Raw genomic sequence first — 25,559 nt, 5'->3', positions numbered from 1 at the left:
ATCCTTTTAAGGTGTCATGTGCCATGAAGCACCACTATCAAGGATCCAATTTTGAGTATCTCGGACCGCAAGAGTTGTTTCAATCTTCGATGTCTTTGGAGGAGTCTCTAAAGGTAGCATCTCCAAATGAACAAAGGCTGGTGAGTGTAACTTTTTCGAAGAAGTAGAAGCATCACCAACTCACTTTGGACACTTCTGCTACTGATGGCCTTTTTCCCCACAATGATCTCTATGCCGATCCGCCTTCAAAGCATTCTTTTCAACATAGTCTTCTTGGTAGTGTTGTTGCTTTTCTTCTTATCCTTTTTCTTCTTGTTGTTGTAGTTAGAAGAACCATCCAAGGCTTCAGAGCCTAGCTTATTCCCCACATTGAACCGCTCCTCTTGGTCCAATACAATTGGAACAATCTCATTCCAAAAAATGGTGTTCAATCGGCCACTTGTAACCAACAAAAACTAGAAACTCAAATACCGAGGAGGCAACTTGGCCAAAAGATGAATGGCCATGTCCTTTGAAGTGATCAGCTTTCCTATATGAAGTATTTCATGTTGGAGTTCTTGCATCTTGGTGATATGGTCCCTCATGGATGATTGTTTGCAGTGTTAGGATTTGAAGGGCAACCTATTCTTTCAAAAGATGGGTTGTAGAAAAATGCACCGTTTCCTATAGAAGGGTCTATTTTCAGTTTGCCCTTCCAATGAGAAAATTTCGCATAATTTACAAGGTAAGATACTATATTCTGTCAATGAGTATAACCAATATACATGTAGATATTGAAAATGAGCATTAATATATATAGAATGTTTTTTAATTAGCCCTTCCATTGACATGTATTCTATTTTTTCACCCTTCTCTGTAGAAGGATAATTTTTGAACAAGCTCTTCCAATGACAGACTCAAAAAAACTTTGGCCTTCATACGACCGGCAAAATGCCTTAACACTAGGTTGGTAATGGGACACTTTTATGTCCTGTTAAGTCACCATTTTCCTTGAATTATGTCAAGAGTTTCAAAATGGATTTTGAGGTCCTATTTGTCTAGAGTGTTGTTTAATGAGCTGAAAAAAACTCGACATTTTTTTGGAATATCAATTCCATCTTTATCCTTGTCCTTGCACAACATTCACAACCTAAACTGTGTGAAAAAACGAGTCCTGTTTTTGGCTTTTTTCAACTTTTTGCAACTATACCACTCTAAAATTCATGTTTGTGAGGTCTATAATGCTAGAGAACTATCTTTAGTAGTCCTCAACATGTCCTGATGCTTCTAGGGAGAAATAAATGTTAAAGTTGTAAGTTATGACCAAATTACAAAAATTGTCAAATCCTGTTTTTTAGCCAATTTTAGCTCTTCTATGATCTTTTTGGTGGCTTTCATGATATCCAAATGTAGTTTTGATTTTCTATGACGCATATTGTAACATAAAGCTAATATTACTTGAGTTTTGGGGCACCTAATACCCTATTTTTCATAGTAGACAACGATGGTTTGTTTTTTCAATTATAGAAGAAAACGAAACATTCTAGTATATCAAGTATAGCTTTTTCAATATTGTTAGTTTCTTGTGACAACTACATGCATTTCGTAGGTAGTAACCATATCTAGTCATAAGGATCAAATTTGGCTAGATATTGAATAGTTTCTATGGGATTCTATAACTCATAATGCTGAACCCAGTTTTTTCATGTTTGTTGTATTTAGCACTTCATCTTTGTCCCCAAGATTCCCCTTGGTAAGAGATGTATTATTCTTTTGACATGCTCCATGGCTCCTTATGAACCTAAAGGACAATAGGGAACTAAGAAAACATACATATATTGTTTGTATTGAGCGTGGCTATAGAAACTTTGATGATAGGTTTGCAGAATGGTAAAAATTCAACTTTTTTGTACCTATTTCTTTTGGCAAAACAAAAAATAGTGAGTGAGAAGCAATCATATGTTCTGATCACCGACCCATTGAAGTTAACTAGGGAATTTATCTCAAGTCCTTCAAAAATCCCTAATCTTATTTTTATGCAACAAAACGTAAGAAATGACTGTTTTGATAAAAATGTACTGGTCCATCAACTTTGGAGGCTTGGTGTGACCAAAACATGAGAAATTTTACAAGTTTCTTATTTTTTTCATGTGTATTAGGCCTTGAATTATAACCTCATGAAAGGATTTTACAAAATGAGTGGATCTAGTATGGTTTTGGAGGTTTTTTTCAAAACCCAGAAAGGACACTTTTATGTCCTGTTAGGTTACCAACCTAGTGTTAAGAAGGGCAGATGGGCGTCAAATCCTATCACTGATTGTTTGGCATCCAGGGTCCAAAGTCCAAAGCAATCCACTTCATCAAAGAAACTCAATCATAAAATAAGAAAAAGTCAATCCCCAATCTAATTCGCGTCCTCCTTTCAATCAGATGTGACTGATGACAAATGGCATATTGTTGAGGATGATAAATGATCAAATCCGAGTCTTGACACACTCCCATAGTTTCGCTCCCACTAGGTCCTTTGGCTCCAGAAAGTTGCTATTGATTAAGCCTCCAAGCTCATAAGAGTCAAAGACTGCCATCATGGTTGCTTTCCAAATGGGATAGTTGTCTCCATTCAATTGCCGATCGGTGGGAAAGGTAGGTAGGATAGGTATGTTGATTAGTTGATCACCTATGGCGGAGTAGAACTAGGACCAATCTTCCCAGTCTTCGTGATTCGTTGCTCCATCATAAACTTCCTCTGAGCAGGGGTCTTGCCTCATGCCATCCTATCGGATGGGCACAACATGTGGATGGTATGGTACCGAAAAGGTGCATCTATTCTGGCACAGCTGCAAAATAGCCCTCACTCCCTAATCTACTCTTGGGAGATACTCAAGCCAACATCGGGCCCTAGAGCATGTTAAAGCACCAGGAGTGTTGATCACTCTAACAATGGCCGCCGCTGAAAATTTCTGTTCATGGATTCGATTGCCCTTGAAAGAGAAATCATCTAAGCTCTGATACCATTGTAACTAGCTCATGCTACTAAACGGGTGGTAAAAGGCAGTAAACATTAATTCTCAGCACAACAAAGGTAAAAAGAAAGAGCGTTCGACTCACAACTTAGTACATGATATGGGGTAGGGAATGGTTGTGCAATGACCATTCCCTGTAAAACGGGCAACCACATGGCGACAGGCAGAGACCGAGAGCCATGGTGGGAGCATGTTTTACGAGAATGGTCACTGCACGACCATTCCCGGTCATCACAGTCTGGGGGGAGGAGGGCCACAAATTGGATCCACCAAAGGTTGACAACAATGATTGTTGAATTCTGCAAAAAATTCTGGTTGCAGACGTGGCGAAGCTCGATTTTCTAGTAGCAGCAGCTTACATGATTCCGTGCATTGGCATTCCGGCTGCTGAATTGCCGTGCATCCAACGGCTGGAGCTGATATTCTGTTGTAGAACCACCAGTAAATGGATGGCCACGATCAACTGCCCCTCAACCCCAAACTGTGACGGTGTAGAAATTGGGCCCCCTGGGGACCATTGGCGGAACCGGGAGTCCTGTGGGAGCAGGATTGCAAGGAATGGTCCCTCTTAGGAACCATTAAGAGGGACCATTCCCGATCGTCTATGGTTGTGGAGGTCAAACCCAGGCATGTGTAGGCTGACATGTCAGAATTCCATGCATTTGCAATTCGGCGTGTTGAGCTGGAGGCAAGCAATTGACATGGAGACTGTTTGTGATCCCTAACATTCCGCCTGTTGAGCTGTCCAGCCTCGAGTGGTTGCAAGGTTACATTTCGGCCAGTAAAAATGAGTGGATGGAGGACTGAGACCTGCAGCCCTCCGACCCACGACCTTGACGGATAGAAAATGAGATTAAACAACTCATAGCATAACACAGTAGAAGCATTTAAAAGATAAGATGTTTAATCTTTTGTTGATTTTTAACAATTGGAGCAAGTCCCTGTTCAAAGGTATTCAACTTTGATAAGCAAAATAAGCTTTTCAAAAGCAGGTTTTTGTGTCAATAAGATCACATAAGAGTACTCTGATGAGCTTACTATGTCATTTATGTAAATTTCTTCCTTTTCAGCTATCAGTGAAAACTTAGATGTTGGCAATTATAATCCAATATCTATTTATGAAAATGGACATGTTTAGAACAAAGATATTTGGTTTAAAACATATTCATGGGCTTCTTTACTTTGCTTTCTTAATTATTTTAGCTTCAGACAGAAATGTACATTTAGGAAATCAAAAAGTACTCCGTAGCTCTGTTGGGGTTATGTTAAGTCTGGATGATAATAGCTTTCATAGTTCACCTCTATCAAACCAATGCATGTTGGAAGATTTCCAAAAATGATGGAATATTTTCATGCGGTGGTATAATAATCATCAGGTGGCAAGATTAGGGTTTGGAAAATTGGCAAGATTGTTTGAATAATGGACAAAAGGATTTATCAGGGCCATATCAGAGAGAGAGAGAGAGAGAGAGAGACCATAATGAACAAAATTCTTCTCTTTACTTTTCTCTATTTTGGTGGGGAATTGTAGGATTAGACCTTGAGTTTGCACTCATCCACACAATCACAAAGTTAAAATTCCATCAGAGACAATGGGCTTTGCAACTACCCTGGGAAAGGTTGATGTCCAGCTTGAGACCCATAAGGTGGTCCATAGGAAGTGTTGCCAAAGCCTTTACCACGCATTTCACCTCCCCCTGAGCTATCAAACTGAGGAGCATTGCCAAGAGGGGCAAAGCCTCCAGAGGTTGCAAAGGGGTGATTTGATCCACTGGCGGTGGTGTGATCTTGGGCACTGCCATATGGATTTCCAGGAGACCCCATGCCAAGAGGTTGTCTGTAAGTGTTTTCAGGAGTCGCCATAGGTTGACTGCAAGGAGATTTAAACATTTCAAAGGGTGTTCTACTATTGGGATGATCTACAAAGTCTTTGGTAATAGGGGCACTCATTGCAGTATTCTCTGTATCCATAGGGGCCCTGAGGCCACTGCCTTGCTGATCCTTGTAGCGACCGTCAGTGAGGGGAGCCCTAACAGCATGGTTCCGCTGATCCAGAAAGGGACTACTTGGCTGTTCCAAATAAGAGTTGTTAGCATTGGGAGCCCTTAACACATTGTTTTGCTGATCCACATAGGGTCTGCTTTGTGGGTCCATAAATGGGTTGTTAGCATTAGGAGCCCTTAAAAAATTGTTCTGTTGATTCACATAGGGTCTGCTTTGTGGATCCATAAGTGGGTTACTAGCATTTGGACCCCTAATGGCATTGTTCTGCTGATCCATATAGGGGTTCTCAGCATTAGGATTACTCTGGGCATTGCTCTGCTGATCAACATAGGGATTGACTTGTGGATTTACATAGGGGTTGTTGGCCTTGCCAATCCCCAACGTATTGCTTTGCTGATTTACATAGCTATTGTAAGGCTGATTCATGCGGAGATTGTTTGGCTGACTTGCATAGGAGTTGCCACCCATAGGGACCTTCATAATAATATTATGTTGTTCCACATATGGACTTTTTCCAACAGGAATACTCTGCATATTGCTCTGGAAATTTCCTTGAATGGTGTTGTCAAAAGCTCTTTGAGTGTTTCCCTGAGGACCCGTGTAGCCATAAGCCTCATTGTGGGGTTTATCTATGTATCGTCCTCCCATTGCCCCTCCCTGCGAAGAGAAATCTGTTTGCATTACTCCTTGCGTCGAGGTGGTCGCACCAGTGGTTCTTTCAAATGGGTTGTCATGCCTGGCAAACCCTGAACTTGTAATCTGAGAACCTGCAAAGACCTGTGGTGGGCCACCGCCAAATGAGTGATTACCACAACTAGCTTCTTGGTGGCTGTAAGATCCACCACCTGAAGGAGTGGCAAGATATTCCTGCACATAGGCACCACTTGGGTCATAGTTTGTGCCCATAAGCCTAAAGTTTTGTTTCCTTGGGTCCATGGCCCCTGCAGTCTCAGGGCCTGTGACACCATTCCAAGCTTCTGAACCTCTCCATTCCTCATTCTGCTGTGTGATATTACCCGGTGCAGGTTGAGCATGAAATTGCTCTGGGCTTTGGCCAGCTGGCCTTCGAGGGTTGGAAGACATCGCTGTCCCGTCCACAAGGTCTAAGCGGTTGATACGTGAGTTCATATATACTTCATCAGACACACCCTGTTGGCCACGGGTCATTTGTGCTGCTGCTGCTGCATCTGCTTGCATTGACCAGTTCCCTGGCCGTTGGCCATTAGCATACTCTATGGCGTCCTCCAGTGCTAAAATCCACTCCTTTGCAGCATCCTGATAGTCTCAAAACTAGTCAAAAGACTCAATTAACAGCAAAATTTCTGAACAAACAATTTCTTGCCAATAATGCTGCCAAATTATGACAGATAGCATTTGATTTAGACTCCTTACAGTTGAAGAAGCTGCTAATGACAGTGCCTTTGTATTTGGCACAAGTATTTGAAATGACGGTTGTCCATGAGTAGCCTGCCAATTAAGAAACATTCATCCATCATCTTTTTTGTACCTTTTTGGAAAAAAGCTGTATCAAATTAACGAGGGTGACTCTTTGGGACAGTACAAGACTAAAATACAGGAAAAGGGTAAAAGTCCTCAACGTGGTGAAGTCGGCCCTAGGACTGTAGCAAACTGAACTGCCACTCTTCCATTGCGTCAAAGAACTTGCTTATCCGCCATAAAAAAATGCACAGTAATGGATCAGCTCAGACCATACAGTAGCAAGTGCATCTGCAGTAGAGGAAGGGCTTTGAACCCAGAGCATGCATAAAACGAGCCTTCCCAATCGATCAAGCTGTAAGGCTCACTACAGTAGATAAGATTGGATCCCTGTGCTGTTGAATCTCCGTCTGTGCAATCAACAGAAGCATAACCAATGTTCCCTGGCATATCCAGATGAGTCAGCATGAAAAGTGGGTCCACATCCTTTCTCAAAAACAAGACAGGGATCCAAAGTAAATGATAGCCACGACATCACTCCCCAAGTAACAAATCCAGCAAAAAGGGCCACTCTCGTCAACAGATGGCAAACTGATTGCCAAAAGGATGTGTGCATGTGGACTGCTTTTTAGGGTCCACATCCTCTCTCTCAAAAACAAGGCAAGGATCCAAAGCAAATGATAGCCACAACATCGCTCTCCAAGTGAAAAATCCAGCAAAACGGGCCACTCTGTAAACAGACCGCCAAAACCATGTGTGCATGCGGACTGCTCTATAGACAACACTTGGGAGATACAGACACCTGTGAATGACACCAGGATCGTTACCAACTCTCATGAGTCATAGCTATTGGACAGATGTGTCTACATACATATATCATGCATGCCACCTTTCACATGTATCAGGAGAGCTATGCGACAGATGCACACCTGACAATCTGCCCTTGAAAACAGGTAGATATGAGGGTATATCACAAGAAACCCGCATATACCAAATGTGTGACAAGGAGGTGAAGTCAGAGGAGCATGATCCCCGTACCTAGGAGATCCAAGGGGGGTACCATTGACTTTTTGTGAAGGCTTTGGACCATTGCATCAGATCATGAGCTTTGAAGACCAGAGGTGTCGTGGGCTCTTTTAACTTGAGCTCAAGCATCAAAGAAAGACTCTCCAGAGACAAGAGGGCAGCAGACCCCGTGCCCTCATTACACTTTTCCAGTGCAAGGGTTGGAACTCCGGCAGCCCATCCATTGATGGATCCTGCAAAGCAAGACGTCCACAATGTAGCCAGCTAGTGTGATCGGCCCCGTCTCAGTTCCAGTCAATACCCAATGTACCTAGCCGGTCGACCGAGGTGCACAAGTGTACCTAAGTTCCCAAGTATACCCAACGTACGCAAGGGATCGACCCTGAGTGCATGCAGCAGGGAGATCCAATGTAGGTACCATCCTTTATACACCCAATGGGGCTAACCCTTATCTTACCCTCAACCGCTGGTAGCGGATGCAGATGAAGGAAGCCACTCATTTAGATACTTCTATGCTAAATCTTCAGATCAATAAACTACGAGAGTTATCACTACTTCAAGTCAGTTTTAGACTTTAGTCACTTGGTCGCCTAGAGGCTAGGTGTGGTACCCCCAAGGGTGGTACTCTCCTCAGGGTTGATACTCGCCTCAATCTCAGTCTGGAGTCGGCACCTCACTGCACTTAGCCATTCCACCTTAGCCTTTGCACCCACATTGTATCTGTGTCTCAGTCTTGGTCTGGAGCTGGGTGATGCTCTCAGCCAATGGTCAGTCTTGGTCTTGTCTTGGTCTTTGTAGCAAGAAAACAATGTCGTGCTCTCTACTGTGGGTGCTCCTCAGTGCAGTATGCAAGAAACCTCACTCCATGGCACAAATAGTGTATCAAAAAAGAATGAGGATCATTTGAAGCATTTAAAACTATGTCTTGAAAAATGCAAAGAATCCAAATTATTATTGAACCCTGCAAAATGTGCATTTGGTGTGAAGAGAGGAATTTTGCTAGGTCACAACAATAGTGAAGGGGCATTGCAATTGACCCAAGGAAGGTGGAAGCCATCCTGAAAGCATTACCTCCAAAAATAGTCAAAGAATTGATGAGATTATTGGTCAAGTGAAGTGACGTAGTAGGTTTATGAGATACATGTTTGCCATTGACACAACTAATAAGAAATTTGGGAGGAAGGGAAAACTGTATTCAACCTACTGAAAAACCTCAACACCCAACCGTTCATCATCGCCTCTCACGTCCTCCCCTCTCAGCTCAGTCCCTTACTTCTCCAATAACCAGTGACCACTCTTCACTACCCCAACCACCTGAGGAGCCAAACCCAATCTCTCTACCTCCTCCACCCTTCTCCCCGGCATGTCCCACCCCCTCATTCACCCACCTGAACATAGTTCTACCTAAGGTCAACATCAAATTTCCAACTTTTAGAGAACTCTCCACCGAAGCTATAGATGACCATGTAAGAAAGTCCACATCTCTATGCAGAGGGCAAGGCCTCAACCATCACAATGCTTACCTGGTGCTTTTGCCCTCCACTTTGGACAGTTTGGCCGATAGATAGTATAGTGACTATGCCGAAAACCACTTCAAGACATGGGATAGGCTCACCTTTTGCAGAGATTTCCAGGCCCACGGGCCACAACTCCAGTGAGAGCGCTTTAGACCAACTGGAGAATCTTGAGCTAGGTGCTAGGGAGATCTTTGCTGAGCTAATCATCAGGACAAAGGCTCTATGTGTCACTCTTCAGGGCATCCTCCCCAAAACTGTCCCTAAAGTCATTTCCGTCAGAACAAGGGCCACGCTTTAACTACTACAAAGGAATTCTCCCCAAGGCACACTGGCAATCAAGCAAAGAAGCTTCTGAAGGATACCTACAAGCAAGTGTTGCTCTACCAGCTTCTACGTCTTGACCCTACCTTTCGGAGTAACACCTTAGCACTAACACATTCATTATATGTCCTCCATGGTGTAGAAACTAGTGGCAGTCACCTTCCCCTTTTGCAGACATGTTGGATGGCTCATCCCTCGACACATGTTACAAATTATCAGAGCCCCAAGCTCACAGTTTCCATCCTAGGCAAGCAGTCCACAAAGGTAATTGTATATAGCCATTCAGGCACCCAAGTCATAGTTACACGGCCATTTTTAGGTTTCTGTTCCCCATTCCCATTCCCATTCCAACTTCCTGTTTTGAATCTCTGTTCCATGTTTCAGACATAAGTATCCGTACCACGGAATGGCGTTTCATGCAAATTGCAGTTCCGATCTCTCATTCCAGCTAACTATGAGGTCCCAAGTAACTCGGCACCTTTTCGATCACAATAGCCGACCAGAGAACATTGGTGACATTGGGCATAGTCGAAAAGGTTCCCCTGGTAGTGCAAGATTTCACATTTGAGCTAGCTTTTATGGTGGTTCGACTTCCTCGGGTGGAGAGTGGATGTCCTCTTCTTTTTGGCAGGCTATGGCTTCGACATACTAAGGCTTTGCATGCCTAGGGCTTTAGGGATTCCCAAAAGCAGACTCCAAAGCCCCAAAAGCTCTCATCCAAAAGCACATAGCCCCAAAAGCACTAACTCTAAAATCATGACCAAACTAGTGCCCAAAAACTGAATTCCCATAAGTTTGGCCATGTCAGCAAGTTTCCACAATTTTCGGGACTGCCATACAGATGCCACATCAGCAAGGATTTCCGTGTTTTCAGCCAGGGTGCCACATCAGTAATTTTTGGGACTTCAGAGTCTTTAAGGTTTAGGCCCCTCGGCCAAGCTCTTCAAGTTGGTCTGGTTTAGAGATTTTAAACTCTAACCTCTTGGTCCTCTCTGCCAATCTTTTAGGTTGGACATGCCACATCACAAACTTGTGACATACCCCTCTTGAAAGAATTGTAATCACCCTCGATTGTGCCTGCAAAACAAACAAAGACCAAGAAAATTCTTTGGTAGACACTGACTCTATGTACCCATGCACTAAATTGCACACATCCACTACTTGCACAAATACATCCGTCACTAATCAATCGCATTTTTGTCAAGGGTCCCATATACAACTCATGATCATTGTAACATATTTAGCAATCACATCCAGACCTTGCTCATCTTTTCACGGATGTTTTGATCTCTATGTAGCCATCTCATCCTTTCGGAACTCTTGATGCACTATCATCAGTATCCAGTCATCTCATCCAAATAGAAATCTTGATGCCCTAGAATCACATTCACTTAGCCATCACATCCAGATCTCGCTGATCTCTAACAGATTTCTAGATTCACTAAGTTCAGGAGACCATTAATTACACAAAATGCTGCAAACATTTCATCTTTCTTTACATTAACAATAGACACATGAAAGAGCACATGTAATCAGTGAAGAGCACATGTCCCATACGCCTCTGAATGGATTCTAACTTTTGCTTCACGCAATACTGTCGAATATCTTTTGGTAGACCACAACAACCACTCGACATGATCCTCAAAAACGAGGACACTAGCAAAAAGATATCTCAAAACCTCTGACAATAGTCAACCAAAGTGTCGTCCTTTTTCATTCTCAGATGATGCTCTTCATATTCTTTCGTTAGCTACGCCAAAGTGAAAATTCTCTTGAATTTTATCCACGTCTTAGGTGCTTCTCTGTACAACAGCATAGTAGACCACCATGTCTAGGCATTACCTTTCAGATAGGTTGCCACCCTTGGTACCTTGGAGGCTTTCAAGAAGCGTCCTCCTGAAAAGGAGATATAAAATTGTTGCATGAATGCAAGGGCTTGATGTGTATCCATGTAGCCTGAAAACGTATCAAACTTAATTGCTTGACCCCCATCCTTGAACTCCTTGGTCTTCCTGCTCAAAAGAGGTCTCACTGTCTAGACTGTCAGAAGAGGACGCGGTCTCCTCCTCTAAACTGCTAAATCCCTTTCATGCTTTCTAGACTTTTACTTCGACCGACTTTTCTTGCTTTTCTCCACTTCTTCCGCTCTTTCTCATCCTCACTAGAATTAGAGCAAGAGGAACTGTCGGAATTGTCTGAAGACAAAGAAGAATCTGGATCATCCTTGAAACGAACATAGTTCTTGGATCTGCTAGCTACCTCAAAAATCAATTTCCGACCCAAATAACTAGGGTAATCCGTTGATTTTCTTTTCTTCCGAGAGTGCTTTATGCTTTTCATCAACTCGTTTGTCTTCTTTTCAAGAGCTTCGTCAAACTCTTCTTGCAAGTACAGTTTTTGTTTTTCTCTACTTGGCTTTGCTTTTTGCTTCATGGCCGACTTGAGAGGTGCATGGATCGTAGAAACAGGGGACCCGGGGATGTGGCCTTCTTTGGCAAGGACGGAACGGGGGATGCGGGGACACAGGACAAGACGGGGGGACGTGACGTAGAGGGGTCCCTCACAAGGGATGCAGACGGGACGCGTCCTAGGGCTCAGATCCCCGGTGACACATGCAGGGGGGACGCGAACAGGGAACCCCACACCTTTTCTCTAGGGCTTTCAGAGTCTTGAGCTATATGCCAATGTTGCCCACTAGACTCTACTAATCCACTCTTCACTTGTACATCATTACTTTTTTCCTTTGAGTATGATAATTGATTATCACGTCAACTTGTGCGGCGCATGCTCGCCACGTTCCTACCGCATGTCATACTTTGGTATTTATGAGTGCAAAACCCACTTTTCTTTGCAATCTTGTGCTCTTAGTGTTGTCTAGTATAGAACAAGTGTTTTTTAACACGCCTCCCCTGTTTTGCCACTTCCCCATCCCCGAGACCCGTAACCGTGTAACGTCCCCGGGACCAGTCATGTCCTCGAGACCCCATCCCCGTCCCCATGTGACTATGGCATGGATGGCCTCTCGCCATCGTGAGTGAACCTTGTCAAGGAATGATTCTTCAGGTGCTTCAAATACTTTGAGTTCTAGGAGTACTTGATCAATCTTTTCGCACACGTGTCAACTTGACACCTCTAGTTGATGTCGGTAGTCTGTCTTGTCAAGATTCCACGTCAAAAATTTGACATGCTCTCTCAAATCATCAGAGGGAGCCTTGCTTCCATTGGTTTTCTGCATCTCCCCACAAACGAGTAATCGGAGGGGTGTCGTCTTTGTTGGATTCATTGCTAAAACCCATGTGTGTTGCAGAAAGAAACAGATCCTCCGTAGAAGAAGAATCGGTTGAGCTCTTATACCACTGTTACAAGCTTGGACACTCCAAGCGAGAAATCAATAGCAGAGCAAGAATAGAATTAATAAATGAAATGAACTTAAATAGAGAAATGAAATGAAATGTTATATTAACGTCTTCAAAAGGCCAGAATGACCTATGATACCAAACTGATACAAAAGTGGTGAATCTGTTACAATGTCTGGGTACCTTAGTACTAAAGTACTAAGTGTGAAAAGTGTGAAAGTAAATGTGAAAAAACTAAATACAAAGTATTAAATAAACTTCTTAGGAGCATTCTGGGTATCTGGCTAGAATGCGTCTAATCCTTTGTTGTAGTCTCCTCCGGTGAAGTGTGCTTCTGCATCTTGGTCGTGGTCGGCTCGATTTCCTAAGCTCAATCGCTCTGTCAATTAGGGTGCCTTTGGTATGAATGTGGGTACTCCTTTGTGTTGGCAGCTGGCCTCTTGCTTCCCCTTCCACTCCTGCTTCTGTCGATCCGAAGAAATCTGTGATCTGCCTCTGAGGCTGTAGTGCTCTTTGTCTTCTTATTAGATTATCCCTGTGCCTAAGCATCTTTGATCTTGGTATTGCATGATTCTATCTAGAGGTCCAAAGCCTTCTTTAAAGAGGCAATGAAAACACCCACGTATCTCATAGTATACTGTGCAGTGGCATATATAGTGTAATTCTGTCTCCGGCTCCATTCCGCATAACTTGCAAATTCTTCTCTCAGGTGGGATTCCCCTAAATCTGCCAAATTCAATTTCCAACTACTGTGAGGATGTACGAATCTGACCAATAGCACATCTCAAACCAGGAGACAGGTGGGTATCCATGTAACTCGGGCGAATCACAAATCCATCTTCAGATAGTTGTAGGAAGTTTTCTTTGTAGTCGGCCATCTTCGTGCCCAATTCTTGTGTAGGGTCTACCCATGTCCTCTTAGTATCCAACTGTATAAGATCCTGTCGGATGATTTTATTAATCTCCGTTCGTGTAATTGACAGTGATGGAGCCTCAAGAGAGTATTGGAAGGGAGGTAATCTTTCCATACTGAACCCGTGTCTCTGAAACCACGAGGAGAGTTGCGCATACCAGCATGATGTATCCCCTTTCATTGCCAATTGTCGAGAGGATTCGAGGGCCAGTCTAGTATATCGTCCATTATTTGTATCCCACAAACCATGTATAAAGGACACTGATCTGGTAAGAGCTTCAATTTCTATCGGAGGGGCCGCTAGTTTCGCTCAGGTAATCGCGTGTGGTACGGAGGCCTTGTCTCTAATCATTCGGGAAATCATAGATACCAAAGGTCTCTCCATTGACTTCCAATTATCCTGATCCACAGATGGTCCCCAAATCTGGACCCCATAAAGCATAGCCGAAGCCACCACAATATCAAAGATCCAAAGTTTTGTTCGTGGTTCCTGAAACTGCACTTGTGAACACATCCTCTCCAACCCTCCCAGGACCGCAGAGACTCTGGATAATCTAGCATTCGCTGCTTTCTTAAGAGTAAACTTCGGTCCTGCAAATACCACCCCAAGGTATGTGTATGCATCTGTGTACTCTACTGTATCTTGGACATATGCAAATGTAGGTGCCGATCTCCTAACCCACTGCGGTGTGGTGTTAAACACCATAACTTTGGTTTTACCCAAGTTTACCGACAGTCCACTGTCCTCAGCGAATTTATGTAATGCATCTAGCTGCCTTTGCATCCCATCTGGTGATTCTGATATCAATACAATATCATCTGCATACAACAACAAAGGGATCCATGACCCTGCAAATTGAGCACCTCTGTCACCTTCTCTATCAATGTAATCTGATACCTCATCTATGTACATACCAAATAGAGTAGGGGACAGTGGGCATCCCTGCTTTACTCCAACAGTGGAATGAACAATGTCGGAATCCCCTTCTGGAGTACGTACATAACCAGTTACTGACCCGTATAAGGCCATGATCCCCCAAATAATCTCTTTGGGGACCCCTAACTCTTGCATCCTATGCATCAATCTGGCCCTTAGTACTGTATCAAAAGCTTTCCGAAAATCCACAAAGCAACAATACATCCTTCTCCCGTTTGCTCTTCCTTCCTCAATAATGGCTCTGAGCGTAAGAATATGATCTAAAGTGGAATAACCCCTTCTGAATCCAGCTTGTCTTGTTGCCCTTATGTCCTCATTCTCTACCCATCTACTCAATTTTTGTTCAAGAATGGATGCGTACAGTCGGGTCAAAGTGTGACCTACCATAATGGTACGGTAGTTCCCGGGTATCATAGGATCCCCTGACTTGAAAATAGGTACGATGGTAGATAATTTCCAAGATTCAGGTAATCCTTCACACATGACCCAATTAAACAGACGAGCAAGGACTTCTGAAAGTAGATCCCTGGCATGGATCAGATGTTCTGCTACTAAACCATCATGATCATATGCTCTTCTTGTCTTCATCTTATCAATGGCTTTTTCCACCATTTTCGTAGTAAAGAAAGTACTAGTAGCAGGGCATGGCTCTAGCGGATCTCGTAATGGAGGCTGTCCAGATACCATATATAATGATGTTACATATTGACCCCATCTCTCAGGAGAAGTAATCGTCGGAGGCGGTGAGTGCTCGTGAAATAAGCGCCAGGCCTCATGTGAGTCCTGACTCAAGAAGAGCTGATATAAATCCTTCTCCAGTTTGGCTAAAAATTCCCTTTTCTTGCGACGTACTATACGCCGAAGAGCAATCCGAGACTGCTTATATGTGATGATCCCAAGTGTAAGCTCTTTCTGGACCTGGGTTCTCGTCTCTCTGCATTCCTTGTCATACCAACTGTTTTGAGGCATGTTCCCACATCCTCTCTTCTGATCAGGTTGAGTATGTGGGTATGCCTCTTGTGCTGCTCCATGTAGTATCTCTATTAATTGAGAAGTAATCTCCTCTACAGTATATACTAGCTCGGCTGTCCACATCCTATTATAGATCTTTGCCACATAGACTGAATCAGTTTCTGGCGTGAAAGTATATCTTGTGTGTGTCTTCTTCCTTTGTACTTGAGAGGCATTGTATTGGAAGGAGACTGATAAGGTCAATAGAGCATGATCCACTGCAATCCCAACCGGTCTGGGTCCCACCTTAAAGTCCTTGATACTAGAAATAAAGCTTGGTGAAGTCATGACATAATCCACTGTATTGGCCCCATGCCTGTGCGGGAAGCATGTGAATCCCCCAGATAACGGGAAATTCTCTAGACCATTAAGTATGGCCAAACCATGTATAGTTGCCATCTCCATGAGATGTCTCCCATATTCAGTGTGTTCTTTATCCTGTGAGTTTCCCCTCTGTGATAAATCCACTTCTCTGAGCATTTCCTCAGAAGTATCATAGAATACTGCTTGAGAGTTGGCTGTTCTGGCATTAAAGTCTCCTAAGAGAACGATGTCTCCATCTCTAGAGAACTCCCATATATCATTATTCAATATGGAGAAAGGGGATTGTCCTTTAGGTGAGGAGTAGACTGAGGTACTCGGAGGGAAGTAGCATCAACTCTTGCATGTGTGTCACTTGTGCCAATGTAAGGTCATCTCCCAGGAAAATACCGGTTTTCTTAAGAGTTGGCCTCTTTTTTAGAAATTCTTTCCTTATTTCTATATTCGGGAATCGGAGAATAAGTGCTCTATCCTTTATGTTTCCCTTCTCATCGATTCCTTTCTTGCCCACTCTCCATGCACTTCTGTGAGTAGGCTCTGTGATGCCCATGCGTTGTAACAGTTCCTTCACTTCTTCATCTACATTCTCTTTGTCTTTGACTCCTGTGACCCGCACATGCAGAGCCCGAGTCTTCCTTTTCTGCTCTTCCTCAATGGTCATATTAATAATGGTAGAAGTAGGTGTGGTCTCGAGCATCTGGGCCTTCCCTTTCTTCGCATCCTCAATCCATTTCTCTGCTTCATCAACCTTTTCATGTGTCTTCACAAGACGTTCCGCCCATGAAGATGCCGTTTTCGATTTTTGTTCATCTCCTTCCCGTAGAGCTTTTATCTGATCCTTCATGTCCTCGAGCTCCTTCAGCACCGAAGGTTGGTCGTCTCCCTTCTCCTTAGTTGCAGATTTGCAAGCCGCAAGTTCTCCTTTTAGCTCCTCAATTATTGCATCCTTTTCCCCCATGTGTTTTTCCATATTTGTTCTCCATGCTTCAAAACTTGCTACTGCCTCATCGAGTTTCTTTTGCATAATGCATTCTGTTACATTTACTTCGGCCTTGATTAGGTTTCGTAATTCCGTTTTCAAGCTCTGAATCTCCTCATTCTGTATCCCCCGGTTCTCTCTCCTTAGTTCTCTCATCATGTCTCCATACATGGAGTTCCTGTAGCTCTCCGCGCTCGCGTGCATTTCCTTCCTGATGTCATCTCTCATGTAGTTTAGCTCTGAGTTGAGCATCACCTGGACCTTCTCCATCATTAGTTCATCATGTATCTTGGACGTTTTCCCCACTCGTAATGATCCTGGTGATAGTACAATATCTCTGTTTCTCCGCTTAAATGTAGCTGTTGTTTTTTTTGGGGTGGTGTAGCTATCTACACCCGGCCCTTCCCCTTCGGTAGGCGGATCCATCGAACCCGACCCGCAAATGTGGCAACGTCGTGGGAAACTATCCCAAGAGACCTCAAAGATCTATCCGACAAGAGTTGAACTCAAGACTTGTTATTCAAGAGGGCAATGGCATAACCAATCTACCACACTTGGGTGATAGAGAGGTTATACCATTTTCCTCTTCGTATTCTCACACACACACACACACACACGGGAAGGAGATTTTCTAACGTCGTGGGAAACTATCCCAAGAGACCTCAAAAATCTATCCGACAAGAGTTGAACTCAAGACTTGTTATTCAAGAGGGAAATGGCATAACCAATCTACCACACTTGGGTGATAGAAAGGTTATACCATTTTCCTCTTCGTATTCTCACACACACACACGCAGGAAGAAGAGATTTTTTAACGTCGTGGGAAACTATCCCAAGAGACCTCAAAGAGAGAAAAGAATAGTTCACAAGGAACGACAGAGTTTTGTGCCCGATGCACTGGCCTTACAGACTAGCACCCCTTCCGGTATTTCTTTATTGACTACCGATCACAAAAGTAGAGGGTCTAGCTCTCTGAGACTGCCTCTAGATGTCCTTCAAGAAGAGTGGCCTTCGTATGACATCAATTGTGAATTAAAGCATGCAAACAGATATATGTGTGCATTCTTGCTTAGCGTGTTTTTGACGTTATTTCAAGAAGCATAACCAGGTAGGAGAAGAGATTGTGCTTACAAAAGTATCTAGCCAATAAAGAGGTCCAAGTATATGACTTTTTGTTCTAGACTAGACTAGACTAGAGCTTCATTTGTGTCATGCTAAATAGATCATGGATTAGAATTAAATCTCAAATACCTTAGAAAGAAAGTGAATATTGACAGGTTGCACGCTGATAGCTCTTACTTTGCTTTGATAGAACTTTTTGTTTTGCATCCTTAGGTTACTAATAGTAATATGCCCCCCTTTTTATAACATTAGGTTCATTGTTTCAATGGCTGGATAAAGTTAGCCTACGTAATAGTAAGTTGTAAAGCACCATCTTAGCAAGCTAGCAAAGGGTTTTCCGGGAAAAAGCATGGGCAGCCAATGCCAAGATGCAAGCAAAGGACAGGGAAAAGCAAACCCAAGCGGCCAATTAAAGATAAGCATTTGCGTCTTCTCGCAACCAAATATGGCTATGACCATTCTCATGAATGGTTTTCCTTCTAGTGAAGTGAATGTAATGACCTCCTAGAGCCACCATGGCAGAAGCTCTAAAAGAGGAAGGCCATTGCAAAGTAGTACCACTTACTTATGCTTGGGCAAAAGTAGGAGAGCATGATGCTTTCATACTGTTTGATCTTCGCTCTACCCACAACTTTATTTCTGTTGAGCTAGTTACTAAGCTAGGAATTCGTGACTTCAATATGGGAAATATGGTAAAAGCACATGGATCTTTCAAAGGGCAAGAAGCCTTAGTCACTCCATTGATCGGGAAGCTCACGCTCCATGTGCAAAGCTTTTCCGACAAAGAAGGTTTCTTCATCTCTCCACTTAAGCATAAAGATATCCTAATGGCACCATGGTTTGATCGCATGGCTGCCACTATGAACCCGAGAGAAAAGTCCTCTTTTTTAATAGAGGCAAGCATGTTGCACTTGATGTCAATAGTGTGGGCAACACCATACTACTTGTGAATCTCTCCCCAGAAAGAAGCTGACTGCTCGCTGCTGCTGCTGCCGCACGCTCCCCCTGCACCTGTCGCCCACCCCCGCCCTAGCGCTGCCAGATCCCTCTTAGCGTGCCTGCTGCCCCCTGCCTTTTCCTTACGCTGCCCGCCAGCCTCGCCAATTGCGCCCCCGCCCACAGTCCTCACCCTTTGCCAGTTACAGCTCGCCCCTCGCTGTCCCCCCCCCCCCCCCCCCCCCCCCCCCCCCCCCCCCCACGGCTCCATTCATTCTTTGTCATACTCTACCTGATGTTTTTCCTTCGATTGGCTCTGGCAGTGCTGATTTCTTGACAGTGCTAGTCAGGGCTTCTTGAAGGAAATTTCTTATCCGCTCCTCCGCCACAGCAGCTGACACAGATGGAGGCTCAAGCTCTGCCATAGAGGGACTCTGATGAAGTCCCCTCGCCCGACCCCGCTAAGCCCACCATTCGACTTGCTCTCACTCCGACAGAGCAAGCGAGCCTAACCGCAGAGGTGGAACGCCTGCAGGCGACTTCCGTCATCTGCAAGATTCTCGATACCATACCCAGCAGAGGAGAGCTGTGTGACCTTCTCCAGGCCCGCCTTCTTGCAGAGGTGGGCAAGATCTTGGACGTTCAGTTCCTCGGACACGGCTACTATCAAATAGAGATTGAGACCTCCGAGATGGCGTGCAAGGTCATTGCGATGAGCCCCTTGACCATCCGAGCAGTTCCAGCCCACTTTCGACAGCGGAGACACGATTTTGACCCTTCGGATGTTCTGGTAGAGGAGGCAGACCTTCCCATCTCAGTCTCCTTTCCTGGTTTGAGGAGGGAGTACCTACCAATTTTGTCCAAGATAGCTTCAGAGATTGGGACTGTCCTGGAGACACCTCGCACGACAGCCTCAGTTGTTGCCAAGGCGGCCGACATTCCCTCAATACGAGTTCTGATTAGGGACACTCACACTCTGCCGAAGGTCATACTACTTCCTTGGGTGAGTGGGGGTTGGTTCAGACAGAGCGTAGAGTATTCGGGCCTCCCGAATCAGTGTTTCATTTGTCGACGGATGGGCCATCTTGCGAAGGCCTGTCCACGGAGGAGACCCCGACCTACTCCACAGGCCCAGCCCCAGCCTTCAAAAACTGGCCAGCCGCAGCACGCCGAGCCACAGAGTACACACGCAGAGCCACCCTCCGAGCCTAGGGCTAGGGCGGAGGAGGGCTGGCAGCAGGTTCGTGGCCGATGTCGGCAACACGGGTCACCACGCGAGCCTGGCACTCAAAGTGGTCCTCAAGCTCCTGCCAGCAGCAGTGGGTTCCCACGGGGAACCGTTTCAACCCTCTTACAGCAGAACGAGGTCCCTGCTCCAGCCTCCACCTCAGCCTCACCTGCTCCCAGGAGGCAAGGCCTTCTTCAGCTGTGAGGAGATCTCTTGTCAGCTCCTTTGTCAAGAGTCGCTTAGCGAGAGAGGGACAGCATTTCTAGTGAACCCCTCTCATGGTGCAGACGTCTCCCTTTGCAACAGTTCCTCGAGGTCTCACGAGCTTCGACATTCGCCGTTGTTGGGATTTCTTTTCCTACGACTTTACACGCTTTCTCGGCGACCCCTCACCAGACCTTGAGGTTGCCTGCTTCAGAGTTCATGTGCTTTTCCTTGCAACTAGGGGGATAGAGGCCTTGGACTCAGTGGTTGGCTTCTCGTTTCCTCTATGTGGCAAGGACCAAGCTGAGTGGACTATAGACTCAGTTTTGGAGTGGCTTCAGACACAGGCCTTGAAGTTTTCTCACCACATGGGAGACCTAGGGGTTACAGACTTGCTTCAGACTCTTTGGCCATTGGCCAAGTTTGTTGTGACACCTCCAGACGAAGCAGGATGTAGACACATTGTGGTTCACTTTTTTGCTTACACGCAGAGCCCGCCATGCTATGTATACATACATAAGGACTCTTGGACAGAGGAGGTAGCTTTACGCATGGCTCGGTCTACTTGGGCCTGGGCTAGGCAGTCTCTACAGTCACGCCTATCTGGAGGACGTTCGTATGCAGATTACTCCCCATCCAAGCCTGCCTCAAAGATAGCACGGTTAGCTACTGCGGCAGCATCAATTCTCTCTCGCTCCCCATGAGGATCGTCTCATAGCGTTAGAGGGGCCGACTACGTCAGGAGCTTAAGCGATGCCTTGTGGGAGGAGAGATTGACCTTCTTATGCTACAGGAGCACCATTTCTATGAGAGCTGCATTAGACGTTGCGGTCAGCTTTTGCGTGGACGATCTGAGACTTTTTGGTCAGCTGCATTTGAACCTCGAGGCATCCAGGGCGGGGTATGTAGGACTATTGCGGATTCTTTGCAGCAGGCCATTGTGGACAGAGGGATTATTGTGTCTGGCAAGGCTCAATGGATCACTATGCAGGTTCAAGGTTGTCTCGTGGGCTTCCTGAATGGTATGTAGGGGGTGACTTCAACATGTTGGAGGAACCCTCTGACAGGATTGCGGGTAGCCATACTACTATGCATGGAGTTGAGCTGGCAGCTTGGGAGAGGTTTTGTTTGGCTCTGCGGGTTTCAGATGTATAGCAGCATTCTAGTTTTGTGAGGCCCGCAGACAGTCTGGCTTTCTCGTTCGGACCACAGAGTAGGGGGCGTGAATCTATCTCAGATAGACCGCTTCTACACTAGTGACCACTTCTGCGACTTGGGTGGGACAATTGGCATTCTGGCAGGGACTTCCTTTTCAGACCATGCTCCAGTGATCCTTACAGCGACTAATAGACAGAGGAGTGGGAGCACGATGCTTCGCATCCCAAAGAGGGTCTTGCTAGACTCAGCACTTAGAGAGCGAGTGGAGGCTCTTTGGATAGAGAGCGTAGACATGCAGGGTTCTCCTGCTGATAGCGTGGCCTCAGGACTAGCTAAGCTTAGTCGACTCTTTCTTTAAGAGTCGGTGGCTCGCCTGGCTACAGTGAGAGAGGAGGAGCAGCGTCTCCGACGGGGTGTTGCTTCCTTACAAAGGATGCAGAAGCAGCATCCAGACAGTCCTTGGTTGGAGGAGCAGTTACAGCAGGCTCGCCAGGAGCTTGTCAGCACAGAGGAGAGTCGCCATGAGTTTGCTTTCCATCGACAGGCATCTCAATGGACCCACGTGGGTGACAGAGTGACAGGTGCCTTCTTTGAGGCAGTGGGACCTCGGCATACGATGCCAAGGTCAGTCAGTTGAGGAGGCCCGACGGGTCAGTTGCTTCAGAGCCAGAGGACATGCGTACAGCTGCCAATGACTTCTATCGTGATTTACTGTCTGCAGAGCCTCAGTCAGAGGGACAAGATGCATGCAGAGAGCAAGTGTGGGCACAGATGCCTTGTCTTGTGACTGAGGAGATGCGCCAGAGGCTTGAGCTGCCTCTTCAGCTAGAGAAGCTGCATACGGCTATGAGAGCACTCCCCCGTGGTAGCTGTCCAGGTGAGGATGGCTTGACTCCCAGTTTTTTCTTAGAGTACTGGGACTTGCTTGGCTCAGATCTTTGCAGTGCTTTTCAGTACATCCTTCACACAGGAGAGATGCCTGACAGCATGAGTGAGGGCCTGATCTACCTCATTCCCAAGGAGGGTGGCACCTTGGATGAGATTCGGCAATGGTGCTCCATCACCATCCTCAACTCAGCCTACAAAATTCTTGCCAAGGCTCTGAGTTTGAGGATTCAATCACTTCTAGAGAGCATTATACATGGGACTCAGACAGGTTTTGTCAAGGAGCGTAGTATCCTTGACAACATCTTTACTTTTTGGGAGGCTTCTGCCCTCGCGGCTCCGTGGTGAGGATCTGGCGATTCTTCTTCTTGATTTTGAGAAGGCCTACGACAGAGATGACTGGGACTTTTTGGAGGGCACTCTACGCAGGATGGGCTTCTCAGATGCTTGGGTCAGAGGGGTGTCAGCTTTGTACAGACGGACACACAATCAGGTACTTCTGTCAGGCGATAGAGGTGATCGTTTCATGCTCACACGTTCAATCAGACACGGCTGCCCTCTTGCCCCCTTCCTCTTTCTGTTCTATGCTGAGGCGATGAGCAGGTTTTTGGTTTCACAGCACGTTGGTTTACGCGGCTTAGCGCTCCCTATTCGGGGAGATGAGCTACTGGACGTTGAGTTTGCAGACGACTCAGCCTTGTACTTGGATGGCCAGGAGGCCAACCTTCACACGTGTGAGCAAGCTCTTGAGACTTTCTGTTGTGCATCTGGCGCACTGATCAACTGGAGAAAGACAGTGGCTTTCTCGGTTGGTAGTGCTCCTACGCCTGACTGGATGCCAAGTGAGGGTTTCAGGTGGATTCCCCTAGGGACTGCAGTTCGGTACTTGGGCTGTCAGGTTGGTTTGGACTTGTCTCCCGAGCAGCAGATTCCCCTCCTCTTGTCCATCATGGAAGTTGCTACATTGGAGCTCCGCACGACTCTCGTAGGCAAAGTTGTAGTGGCCAACCAGGTGTTGTTGGCTACTATGTGGTACATCACTTCTTGTTGGATCTTCTCAAGTTCTTGTATCAGCCAGGTTGAAAGGCTGATCACGAACTTCCTTTGGTCAGGGCGTGACACTGAGATAGCCCGGGCCAAAGTGGCATGGCAGGTCATCACTCTTCCTTGTTCTCAGGGAGGGTTGGGGATCATAGACCTAGCACAGGAGAGCAGAGCCCTTCTTGGGAAGTTTATCGTCACAAGACTTCTTCCAGGTGAGGAGCCCTAGAAGGAGTTCTTGCTTCAGCGGCTTAGTGCTAGGGTGCCTCAGGCTAGAGGCCTCTGGCGACCCTTGACTAGATGGATTTTCACAGAGATGCGCAGAGTTGGCTTGAGCAGGAGACTGAAGGACCGCTTTGCTGTGAGTCTGCTCCGATCTTGGGAGCATCTGCGGAGAGGCAGCGTCAGCCTACTTGCACGGAGCAGCGTCTGCGACAGCCCCTTGTTTGGAACCCCATGGTTAGCACTCAAAGAGGCCACTTGGTTGGTAGTCTGCCTCATGTTTCCTGGGGTCCCATGGCAGAGGGTCCAGCACGCTCTTTAGGTGATTGGTTACAGTTTTCAGACTTGTCCGAGGAGCTTCAGGGCATTCAGCTACAAGGCATCAGAGGGGTGCAGAGCATATGTCAGGACATCTCAAAGGCAGTACCAGCTAAGTGGCTCACACCTCTCAAGTCAACAGCGCCCCGATGGATGGGAACCTTCACGCGGATGGAAGTTCTCATCTCAGTTCAGGCTTGTTCAGAGACTGTACCCTCCCTGTTTTTCGAGCTACAGGGTGAGGGACGTTTACACAAAATTGCAGAAGAGGCTCCACAGGTTGCAGAGTGCTTTCAGAGGATCCGAGTGGTGGGCATCTGTGGGAGGACTTGTGTCATGGATCCCGACCCAACAACTCTTGAGACTGGTCACTGGAGACTGTGGGCTTGAGAGACTGTCCATTGGCAGGAGTACAGTGGGATCCTGGAGAGTGGCTGTGGAGGGACCCTTTCTCCTCAGCGGACCATCCAAGTATCCCTTTCTTTCAGTACACTGTTCGGCTGGGGCGTCACATTCAGGCAGCGCACAGAGAGGCTCGTCCTGCTGCACCACCGCATTGACAGGAGGAGGGTCTCACAACTGAGTTCTTGGCAGTTTTTTGGGAGAGGTTGTGGGACTCCAGACTGCCGAGGCGAGTCGCTTTGTTCCAGTGGCTGGTAGCACACCGAGCTACAGCTATTGGGAGTTGGCTTGTACATAGTGGTCTCTCAGCCGCATGTGCAGCTTGTGACCATCTTGTGGAGAGTCAGTGTCACTGTCTTTGGGACTGTCCTTTAGCACAACAGGTGTGGCTTCGTGTTCTTCAACTAATGCCAGCTCTTTCCACCGCTCAGCAGTACACATGGGGAGCAGTTGCTTGGTCTACCTTCACGGGCAAGGACTTCAGTTTGAGCTATCCTCCACCAACATGATGATAGTGATACAGGGGGGTCGTCCTACACTCAAGCCTGCTACAGAGCTTACTCCACAGGAGTGGTGCAGTGAGAGAGAGGAGTGTTGGGAGCTCATCAGCGGCCTGACACTCTGGTTCATCTGGCCGGCTCGTTGCTTCTGCATCTTCGAGGCTCGCCCTATATCACCAGCAGAGACAGTTCAGGATCTTTGGCTAGAGCTTGGGCCTTTCTTCACTATGGTCCAGGGTGTGCTCAGATGGCACTACCGTCCATCTGTGTGGCTCTTTCCTCCTCCCATCTCTTGATTTCGCCTCATTGTACATATGTTGTTTTTTCATTGGGAGTCTCCCCATCATGCTTGTTGTAGCCCTCTCTTGCAGAGGTGGTTGTAGCCCTATGGGCAGTTTTCATTAACTAATAGACGGATCTTTTTCTCGGAAAAAAAAAAAAACACCATAATACTTGTACATACTCAAACTTTAGACAAAGTAATGAAAAGTTCTCTTTCTTGTTACATGGTTTTTGTAAGACAGATGCATGTATTATGAAGTTAAAACTAAAACTAAAAAGGAGTTATAATTCTCTAGTTTTCTAAATGAGTTTCAAGGTGTGTTTACCGATGACATTCCTAGGGAGCTACCTCCCAAAAGAGGATAAGATGATCATTTCATAGAACTTCTACATGGTAGTTCACCTCCTAATATGCCTCCTTATCGAGTCTCACCGGC

General features: G+C 45.8%; 1 protein-coding gene across 1 annotated transcript in view; it reads right to left on the bottom strand.

Annotated features, from left to right (window-relative positions):
- Window positions 1–4,483: 4,483 nt before the first annotated feature.
- LOC147451354 (uncharacterized) overlaps window positions 4,484–25,559 on the bottom strand; it is a 97,661-nt gene continuing 76,585 nt past the window's right edge. Inside the window, exons 14-15 of the mRNA XM_086520608.1 lie at window positions 6,399–6,473; window positions 4,484–6,281 (exon numbers count right to left, since the gene is read on the bottom strand). Of these exons, the coding sequence (XP_086376734.1) occupies window positions 4,608–6,281; window positions 6,399–6,473 (1,749 nt within the window). The 3' untranslated portion in view covers window positions 4,484–4,607. The remainder of the gene's footprint in view (window positions 6,282–6,398; window positions 6,474–25,559) is intronic.

Source organism: Adiantum capillus-veneris, chromosome 9 (genome assembly GCF_014529385.1).
Source record: "Adiantum capillus-veneris isolate H3 chromosome 9, ASM1452938v2, whole genome shotgun sequence".
In the NCBI taxonomy this organism is placed as follows: domain Eukaryota; kingdom Viridiplantae; phylum Streptophyta; class Polypodiopsida; order Polypodiales; family Pteridaceae; genus Adiantum; species Adiantum capillus-veneris.
The sequence above is the reverse complement of the archived record's forward strand: the minus strand, read 5'-3'. Positions and strand labels throughout refer to the sequence as shown.